Here is an 11,259-nt window from a genome sequence, read left to right on the forward strand (position 1 = left end):
ATTAAACATCAGTCCGTGTTAATGAAGAACTAATACGGGGACTTATATACAAATGTAGTTTAAAACCACATAACTTCATATTGACTTCCCCAATAAGATTGAAACCACATATACATGATAAACTTATTATAAGTACAATATAATAGTACACAGTTTTATAATAACTCGGATCAAAATAATTTCCGTAGCGTTGGAATTTGATTAGTAATAAATATGTACAATTTGTCCTGGTATAATGCAGCTCTTTAACAACAGTGTTTTTCTAAAAGTAAAAGAAGACATATCACAGTACATGGATGTTTTGGTGTGAGCCTATCATTATGCTATTGTGTTTTTCTTTTCTGTCCGAAAGTTTAGCGCATGTCTTAAACAGATTAGCACAATTATGAACTTATGAACACAAAATATAGAAAACAATATATAGAGGATATCTAACAGTGTCTTCAGTAATACCAAATTTATTTCACGAGTGGGGCTAATATTTTGATATTTTGAAAAATATCAAAATATTAGCCACACGAGTGAAATATATTTGGTTTTACTGAAGACACTGTTAGATATTCTGTTTATTACATTTTTTATCAATGAAAACCCTACCCCGTATGCTAACTAGGACTACAGCGATAATTTGTAAACAAAAACGGTAGTTTCCCCTGTCCAGGTGTTGACATATATGTCGGGCTTTCTGATTGATCAATTATTTTGGTATTTTCTAATCATTAATTTGATTGGTCAAATCAGCAAAAGTGATATTTTTCACTAGTGAAAAATATGATATTCTTCACTAGTGAAAAATATCACTTTTATCGAATGAATGATTTTTGATATTTCACTGGTAAAAATGTAATAAAATTGAAGAAATTAGCGCAATCAGGAAAAGCAAAATGATTTCGATGCGAAAATTGGTAAAATAGCGGAAAAAATCATGTCTGAACGTTTGCACGATATAAGTTATGCTTCGTTCAAGAAAATGTAGTGTAGTCTCTACCAAAGTCCTTATAACATGTAATGTGACAAAAGAAACAAAAATAAACTGAATGCAAAATGTTACATGCAGTTTCCCGATAAACATATACATATACCCATGCACGTTTATGCCCACAATTTATGTTACCATCCTGGAAATCATTTCTTAAATTGCTTTTGTTTGACCCATAATGTTGTATTATAGTCTAGCCATAGAAAGAGAAGGTAAAACACCACACGTTAACTAATTTAGAATTAACAATTAAACGCGTGGTAGATTGTATTTATTGGCAAGATCAATGTAATCTGGGTGACAGATAAATAGAATGGCGCACGTTATATTACATTGATATTGACAATAAATACAATCTAACAAGCGTTCAATTGTTATATTTACATTAAGATACGTTAAACTTCACTTTCACTTTGCTAAATCTGGGGTTTAAGTTCAGCTATTTCCCTGTTTGTTCAATTGAAAGAACGGCACATGTGAAATCGATTTCATTGTAGTGCTTGGTTTGCATTCAAATTAATGTGTAATACAAAGCCTCGGCGTGACTATGATCAACACATCACCAAAATGACGTCATATTCATGCGATTGTTCTAAGTCGAAGTCCTTGCTAGGTTTCAGTCACCCGCAACGCATTTCCAAACATTTTTTTGACGCTGACGGAAGTGACGTCATGTGACCTTGGATGCATTTATACGGTGATCAATACCATCCGGTTTAACAGAGGAGTAATGGGAAACTTTCACACAGAATGTACATATTAAATCTTGAATATTTACATCAATGGTTTATACGTCATGGGGTCGCAAGAAGAAAGTCATGAGTATCCAGACGTCGCCCCAGTATTTGTGCCTGAACTAATGTTAAGGTCATGAGGATTATCCCCAATTGATCAATACCCTTAAACATTCAACTTTAATTCAAAACAGATTTGTAAAAATCAATTAAATATTTATTTTGAAACTCCTACCTAGTTCTAACTTACCTTTGTCTCTGTCTGTTACCACTGCATTCTTTCTACGACAACAATATTTCTTAACTGCTACTGCCACTGCTAGCACCAACACTATAGCATCAATGCTTATCAGTACAATGCCGGGTATCTTCCAAGCACCTGTTGATGAAAAATGACAAAAATATGTATATGTGACGATAAAATCTGTTGATTTCTATAAGTGGTCTAACAGTGTTTTCAGTAATACCAAATATATTTCACGAGTGGGCTAATATTTTGATATTTTTCACTCACCGCACAAGTGAAATATATTTGGTATTACTGAAGACACTGTTAGATATTCTGTGTATTACATTTTTTATCAACGAAAAACCTACCCCGCATGCTAACTAGGCCTACAGCAATAATTTGTAAACAAAAAAAGTAGTTTCCCCTGTCCAGGTGCTGAGATATATGTCGGGCTTTCTGATTGATCAATTATTTTGGTATTTTCTAATCATTAATTTGATTGGTCAAATCAGCAAAAATGATATTTTTCACTAGTGATAAATATGATAATTTTAACTAGTGATAAATATGATATTTTTAACTAGTGAAAAATATCACTTTTATAGAATGAATCATTTTTGATATTTCACTGGTAAAAAATGCAATAAATGACACAACCCATATACTTTTCTATGAACCATTGAAAGGAAAAGCAAATATGTTTTGTAGGTAAATGACATATACAAAATGCAGTATTGTATTAAATGTTCAAAAACTTTTTGCTTGATAACACTTAAGCTTACATGTATCCGAAGTGCAGTCTTTCGTATGATCCACTTCCGTTGTCATGGGAACTGGAGATGATGTGGAAGACTGCCCAGGAGATGGAAACTCTGAAATTTCAGTAACATTGTTAATCAAACAGCCCATATTTACACGAATCTGATGAAAAAAAAACTAAAAAAAAAAAAAAAAAAAAAAACTATTTCGGTATTTCTTAACCTGTAGAATAAAACGTATGTTTGGTACTATTTTCCTCATCTTTAGATTTCTTGAAGTTGATTGATCAGTCAGTAACAACTGAAAATATTTTCAGGAAATCCCTACTTCCTTGGTGAGGGGTCAACGAATGACTTTTACATATTTAAAGAGAAATAAATAAAATAAATACGTTACACTAATAAGCATTATCTTCCACAAATATTTTTCTCTAGTATTTTTTTAATTGATAGCAATTTCTGAAAGGATATGTAATTTGCCTCATAAGTTGCTTTAACAAGTGATTTATTTGCAATATTCGAAATCAAAATTAACAACGAAATCAAATATGCTTCTGAAATTATCATCAAAATTGTGTTGTGAAAATTTCATGGTGTAAATAACTATTCTCCTGTTAGTGGCAACTGGGAATTATGAAAATATTATAAGGAACTTTAAACATTTTTTTTTCGGTGTTCAAAATTTTGTTTAAACGAAGAACTCGTGGATAAAAATAGTAAGATAAGATAGTAAAATTAGTTGAATTGGTGCCTATAACTATCACCTTTATACGTCCGGAACGAAAAAATAATGATTATTTGGATGTGAATTTAAAAGTATGGTTAACTAATTTTCAGCATAAATTATATTTATGACACTTAAACCCGTGAGATAATACATTGATGTATCGTAGTAGGTTACTGAGAATGTTGCTGCACTAGTCATTTTAAGGGCGACAACTCTCAATACAGGTAAAAGGACAATATCTATTTCAGTGATGCCTGGTAGATCAGAAATATGTATCACTGACGCTTTTTATCTTATATGACCAAAGTGTGAAAATTTTCATCAGCAATAATATAAATCTATATTTAGAATTGGAAATTTCCACAAAGCATATTTTTAGATCTTTGAAATGTATATGATGAAATTGATATGATGAAATAGATATGATGAAATACTCTTTGTTATAGTATGGAAGCATCAAACAGGTAATGCTACGCAAATCATATTCTTAGATTATAATTGGAGTTTTAGGATTACATATTTGAAATAAATTCATCAGCTTAGCCATTGGTCAGAATTTGTCCAGATATAAAAGGTAAAGTAAAGCTTAACCTGGAATATAGAGATTGAGGCGATGAGGAAAACTAAGATATTAAAAAGATACTCGCCTCTACACATAAAGTTGCACATACTGTCGGCGTTTGTTCCATGGCATACATCAGAGTTACATATTTCACATCTGCCTGTATCAACATTACAGTAATTACGTCCGACACGGCAACGGTCATATCTGCCACAGGGAAACCTCATATTGAGGTCCAGAAACTGTTCTTGTAGTTCATCGTTGTCCATTGAAATCATATCTTTAGAAAGACTTCTGCTGTTCTCTTCCTTTTCGGTGCTGAGCAACCTTGGTGGATATTGTTTCGGTTCCAATGTTTGAGAGTCGATTGGTATATGAAGTAATTTGCCTCTTGTCTCATATTTTGTGTCGTTTCTCTCCTCAGGCGAATTGACAGAAATGTTTTGGTCTAGATCCTTGACATTTTCGTCCGTCATTAAAAATCTGGACAAATTTTGTCCGGTTTCTAGGTCTACTGGCCTGTCGATTAGTTTAGTTGTCTCATAATCTGTGGCGAGACTTCCAGCTGATGCCAAAATGAGAAAAGGTAAAAGCAGTAACTGCAATAGCATATAAATACATGATAGGATAGACATGGCGTCAGTCTCGTTGAAAAAAATGTAGTACAATAATCCAATACTATCACTCAGTTAAATATAGTAAGATGGTATCTCACACGGAGATAAAAATAAACATGACGTGATAAATTAAATATAATTTCATGCTAGGTGTGTACGTGTGAACATAATAAAAGTGTGAATGTGCGGTTAAGTAAGGGACTACATGTATGTGTTATGATATTATATCAATTTTTGGACATATTGTTATTTGTGATGATGAATGATCATGGCTGATGATGAAAGAAAAAGAAATTAAATGTAAGAGGGTGTTAGATAATGTATGGATGAAAGTGGGTGTCATGTCATTATTATGCAATATGTAAAACAATTCTTGCAAAAAAATAAAATAAATAAAAAAAAATTGACGTGAAATTCATTTATATTTAACACACGTGGCACATGATATGCTTAACGCATGGCAATAGAGCTAATCCTTGAAATATATCAACTGATGGGTTTACTTCATGTTTAGTTTCGGTAACCTACCAGTTTGTTGAATGGAATGTTGAGTGGCCGAGTGGTTAAGGCGCCCCGACACTTTATAACTAGTCCTCCACCACTGGGTTGCGAGTTCGAAACCCACGTAGGGCAGTTACCTGGTACTGACCGTAGGTCGGTAGTTTCCCTACGGGTACTCCGGCTTTCCTCGACCTCAAAAACCAGGCACGTCCTTAAATACCCTGGCTGTTAATAGGACGCCACACAAAATAAACTTGTTGAGTGGAACCTTCAATAAACATCCATTTTGTATGAACTTGTTTTAATCGTTGACAACCACTGCGGGGAGTCACGTTCGAACATCATGAAAAAGTTTTAAATCGTTGAAATCCTCAAGAGGGAGTCACTTTCGTACGTCATGGAAGGTTTTTAATTTGTTGACATCCTCCACGGGAGGTCACTTTCGTACATCATGGAAAAGTTTGACACTTTCGATCGTTGCGGGAGGGTATACAATTTGAGAACGTCCATGGCGAAACCTTATCATACATCATGGGAGACTTATTGAATGGAACCATCAATAAACATCCATTTTGCATGAAATGTTTTTATCGTTGACAACCACTACGGCGAGTCACTTTCGTACATCATGGAAGGGTTTCAAATCTTTGACAGTCTTAAAGGGGAGTCGCTTTCGTGCATCATGAAAAGGTTGAAATCTTTGACATCCTCAAGAGGGAGTCACTTTCGTGCATCATGGAAGGGTTTAAATCGTTGACATCCTACAGAGGGAGTCACTTTCGTGCATCATGAAAAGGTTGAAATCTTTGACATAAGGAGCTTTCTTTCGTACATCATGGAAAAGTTTCGATCATTGCGGGAGGGCGTAAGCTTTGAGAACGTCCATGGCGCATATTTACCGTACATCATTGAAGACTTTAAGTCTTTGATAGCGTCTACAAGAAAACACATCCGTACATCATGAGAACCCTTTTGTTTACCGGGAGAAGGTTTATAGCGTCCACACTCTTGCGTACATCATGGAAAGATCCAATGACAACGTATTCGGTGAAACACTCCCGTTCAACATGGGATGGTTTAAGACTTTGATAGCTGAGATAAAGAAACGATCATCACAGATATCGCATGCTAGATATCACAACAGATGTAGCCGTCATAATCCATATCAGAGTCAACCAGATTGTCATCAGTCAGTACTGTAAATCATTCATATTTCGCGAGTACTGAATTTCGCGAACTCACCTCATTCGACTTATTCGTGAATACATAATTTCGCGAATTCTGATCTCATAATGACTTTAAATTCGCGAATGACGTTAACAGGTAGACGATATTTCCATTCGGAGAGTGAAGTGAGTTGTGTTCAATGTTAATAAAGCTATCACGTCCGTTCATATATAGTGTTTTGTGATATAAAATTACACTCTGATATAAGTATATTTACCATTGTATGGCACTGCCACTATATAACCCTACCAATTCAGTTGCGAGTTCACCAGCCTATGAACTGCCAACAGGAAGTGATCTCTGCTACTGGTAAGCGCGGGAAATTTGAATTTGAAAATTTCAAAACAAAAATCGCATGAAAAAATAAAAAATCGCAGATGGTAAATATAAGAATTGAACGGCTTTCAGTTGGCATTCATAGTCAATATGAATGCCAACTGAAAGCCGTTCAATGCTTAAATATACTTTATCATTCTATTATTACTTTAACGGCGATGTCTGTTCACCATCTGAAGATTACAGTATATTCAAAATGGATGCCACTTATTCTTGTCATTCTTATATAAATATTCGCGAGGGATTTGAATTCGCGTTTGACTCTCCTCAAGAATTAACGCGAAAATAAATCCCACGCGAAATATAAGTGATTTACAGTATTAGAGCACCATATATACACTTTTAAGGAATAGCTATAACGAAAGACTTACGAACAGCTTGCTCATAACGGGTTGTTTTCATTTCGGACAAAGTGATTCAGTAACCTATTTCATGTATTGAGTGTATTTAGCATCAAAGCCATCCTTTCATTGTGTAGAAAAAGTGATCGAACGATTTATGTACGTTCAAATGGTAATACCACTGTAAATATATGTCAACGAAGAACCAGTTTGAAACGCTATTTGCCTCTACGATCTTAACAGAGATATGGGTACATTTCCGTGATTTGGAATGTGACTGTTTTGGCTGTTTCCTGTGTGGATTACGGTGGCTGATTTGTGTCATATCGTCCTTTCGTCTTATCTTGATTCTCGTCCTTTTTTCTTTTCGTCCCCAAAAGACGAAAACTAACAAAGCTTAAATTTCGTCTTTTCGTCCCGCAGCAAAAGCAGGAAGTATTGATTACAAAGTCCTTTGGCCAAACCAGCATATTAAGTTTTAAGGTGTGTAGATTGAAATTGATATTGTTATCAATGCTGTGGATAGATTGTAAACTGAAGTTCAGTTTAAGACTGATATAAAACTGATGTGTTATCACTGTGGTACAGTAACGTAGGCACATTTAAACCTCATTACAACAAAGTCATCTCGTAAATACGCAATAGTTATCTCGTTATTACGACTTAGTAATTTCGTAATTACGACATAGTCATCTCGTTATTACGACATAGTCATTCCTTTATTACGACATAGTCATCTCGTTATTATGACATAGTCATCTCGTCATTACGGCATAGTCATCTCGTAATTACGCAATAGTTATCTCGTTATTACGACTTAGTAATTTCGTAATTACGACATAGTCATCTCGTTATTACGACATAGTCATTCCTTTATTACGACATAGTCATTCCGTTATTACGACATAGTCATCTCGTTATTACGACTTAGTAATTTCGTAATTACGGCATAGTCATCTCGTTATTACGACATAGTCATTCCTTTATTACGACATAGTCATTCCTTTATTACGACATAGTCATCTCGTTATTACGACATAGTCATCTCGTTATTACGACATAGTCATTCCTTTATTACGACATAGTCATCTCGTTATTACGACATAGCCATCTCGTTATTACGGCATAGTCATTCCTTTATTACGACATAGTCATCTCGTTATTACGACATAGTCATTCCTTTATTACGACATAGTCATCTCGTTATTACGACATAGCCATCTCGTTATTACGACATAGCCATCTCGTTATTACGACATAGTCATCTCGTTATTACGACATAGTCATCTCGTTATTACGACTTAGGCATCTCGTTATTACGACATAGTCATCTCGTAATAACGACATAGTTATCTCGTTATTACGACTTAGTCATCTCGTTATTACGACATAGTGTGTGTAGCCACTCTGTCGTGTATACCCGTCCGTCAGGGGGCCGCGGTGGCCGAGTGGTTAAAGTGTCCCGACACTTTATCACTAGCCCTCCACCTCTGGGTTGCGAGTTCGAAACCTACGTTGGGCAGTTGCCAGGTACTGACCGTAGGCCGGTGGTTTTTCTCCGGGTACTCCGGCTTTCCTCCACCTCCAAACCTGGCACGTCCTTAAATGACCCTGGCTGTTAATGGGACATTAAACAAAAACAAACAACCCGTCCGTCATACATCAACTAGTGATAACTCACATATCTTAAAGTGTCACGAGACATAAGTTTTGTTACAGTGTCACGAGACACGAGTCATGTTACAGTGTCACGAGACATGAGTCATGTTACAGTATCACCAGACATGAGTCATACGTCACAGTGTCACGAGACATAAGTCATGTTACAGTGTCACGAGACATAAGTCATGTTACAGTGTCACGAGACATAAGTCACGTAACAGTGTCACGAGACATAAGTCACGTAACAGAGTCACGAGACATAAGTCACGTTACAGTGTCACGAGACATGAGTCATGTTACAGTGTCACGAGACATCAGTCATGTTACAGTGTCACGAGACATAAGTCATGTTAAAGTGTCACGAGACATGAGTCCTGTTACAGTGTCACCAGACATAAGTCACGTTACAGTGTCACGAGACATACTGTCACTGTAAGTCACGTCACAGTGTCACGAGACATGAGTCATGTTACAGTATCACGAGACATAAGTCATGTTACAGTGTCACGAGACATAAGTCATGTTACAGTGTCACGAGACATAAGTCATGTTACAGTGTCACGAGACATAAGTCATGTTACAGTGTCACGAGACATACAGTCACTGTAATTCACGTTACAGTGTCACGAGACATAAGTCATGTTACAGTGTCACGAGACAAGGTGACCCCAATGAACAGGAAGACTAATATACATGTTTTGTCACTGAAATTAAAAGATTGTATTTGATCGACGCAAACACTGTTTTTCCGTTGGATATCCCATTGGTTCTTTTCATATGGTTTGTTGTTTTAACAAAACAGGAACGGAATAGTTTAGTGGTACCGCTTTCCGAAAAAAAAAACCACATACAAAAAAAAAAACAAAAAAAAAAAAGGAGAAAAAAGAGAAACTTCTCATCATCAGAATATAATTATATTTTCTTGCTATCAAAGATGACATGTGTATTTCAAAATTGAATAGGAATGAACAATTAGTGTATATTTTATTCAAATTGCAGTATAGGACAGGCATTAGGATTACCAAACGTACATAGTGTAGCAATATTCATATTCGTGGAAGTTTACGTAATCCCAACACCGTTCCATGGAAAACATACTGTTCTATGAAAATTACACCGTCCTGTGTGTTCAAACTTTGTCGTAAAGTCATAATTACGAAATAATAACGTCGTAACTACGACATGATTTTACGACATAACTATGTCATTATTACGATATGATAAATTACTCCATGTGGCACTTATCGGCTTCCGCACGTCAGTGATAGAAGGTGCGAAATCAGAAATGGAATATTACGTATTGCGAAAGCTGGCTGGGATCATAACGCGAAACTAACGTATTATATCGCGAAACTTTTGCGTTAACATGCGAAACTAACGCGTTATTACGCGAAAATACGGCGTTCAACGCAATTAAATAAAGACACGTCTCCGTAACGAACTGAACATCATATTTTAAATTATTTTTTTGCGGCTTAACATTTTTGTTTTATGACTTAGTTTTTATTGCCTAAACATGTCAACATTTAAATGGCAATCGGCCTAGTAGGATGAAGTCAAATCTTCATAAATTACGTTGACAAAATGAAATCTGTAAAGTGACATTTATTACAAGTAAAGGTCCATTTACGTTTCCGTATTATAGTAATAATCTGACTAGGAAACCGTTCCATTGTCTTACATAATTAGTTACGCGATGTAACGCTAAGTTTCGCGTATGAGCATCACAAATTCGCGATCTAACGCGAAAACAAGAAATATCTTTAAAAAAGATAAACGACATAGTTTTAATGCTGGTTTTTATAATGTAAAACAGCTGGTGAAATAAATCAACGAACTAATGCGTTTCAGCACGGATAACAAAATGATATCAGTTTGAATCATTTTTTGGTGATAATAAGACTGCATTTGAATCAGGAATATAATTTTATTATTGTGTCATTTGAAAAGATGCATCCACTTATTCAGCTTCCATTCAATCTTGACTTTGTCTCGTTTCTAACTGCATATCTGCATTTTGTATTTACTGCTACATTGACCAATCACATACGTCATCTTGACCAGTAATGCCACCTGTCGCGTCATATCCGGGCCAAAAGAATATTATACGGCTATGTGAAAAAAACTTTTCTTCTACGATAACGATCCAAACCGGCTTTCAAATGGTGATAAATAAATGTTAGATTTTAGATAATGCTGAAGGCATCAAAATATTAATCATTTTCATATTTTTTCACGGATATTGAAATTGATATACATGCGTATATATGCAGCTGTTAACAGATGCATGACACGACAGATTTTTTTCAATTAGAAAATAATCGCAAGCTTGAAAGACAATACAGACGTTTTCAGATAAATATTAAGAAGTTTCTACTGATTCAGGCAAGGACAAATCTTTTCAATATTTTAATAAATAAATGAACAACACTCTGTTATTCTTAACAAAATTTGAAAAACAAGAAAAAATAGATGTAAATGAAAATGTGCGTTTTTTAAAAATAAAATTCAAGCTAACAGTGCTTAACACGCAGGCTTGATTCATCTATTGATCAGTCAAGAGGCTAAACTGTTTGTGTCATTGTT

At 35.1% G+C, this 11,259-nt stretch overlaps 1 protein-coding gene across 1 annotated transcript; it reads right to left on the reverse strand.

Moving 5' to 3' along the window:
• Window positions 1-1,907: 1,907 nt before the first annotated feature.
• LOC117338873 lies at window positions 1,908-5,102 on the reverse strand. The gene is made up of 3 exons (XM_033900240.1): window positions 4,075-5,102; window positions 2,725-2,814; window positions 1,908-2,092 (listed from the first exon to the last, which is right to left on the reverse strand). Exons 1-3 carry the CDS (start codon window positions 4,622-4,624, stop codon window positions 1,923-1,925), a joined length of 810 nt encoding a protein of 269 aa, XP_033756131.1. The 5' UTR covers window positions 4,625-5,102; the 3' UTR covers window positions 1,908-1,922.
• Between the last annotated feature and the right edge of the window lie 6,157 nt (window positions 5,103-11,259).

Source organism: Pecten maximus, chromosome 1 (genome assembly GCF_902652985.1).
Source record: "Pecten maximus chromosome 1, xPecMax1.1, whole genome shotgun sequence".
NCBI lineage: Eukaryota > Metazoa > Mollusca > Bivalvia > Pectinida > Pectinidae > Pecten > Pecten maximus.

Excerpts from the sequence above, each read along its gene's own strand:
- LOC117338873 (XM_033900240.1), bottom strand. The coding sequence starts at position 4,624 with ATGTCTATCCTATCATGTATTTATATGCTATTGCAGTTACTGCTTTTA. Across the intron at positions 2,815-4,074 it reads GTGCAACTTTATGTGTAGAG|AGTTTCCATCTCCTGGGCAG; the intron begins GCGAGTATCTTT and ends CTGAAATTTCAG. Across the intron at positions 2,093-2,724 it reads AGACTGCACTTCGGATACAT|GTGCTTGGAAGATACCCGGC; the intron begins GTAAGCTTAAGT and ends TTTCATCAACAG.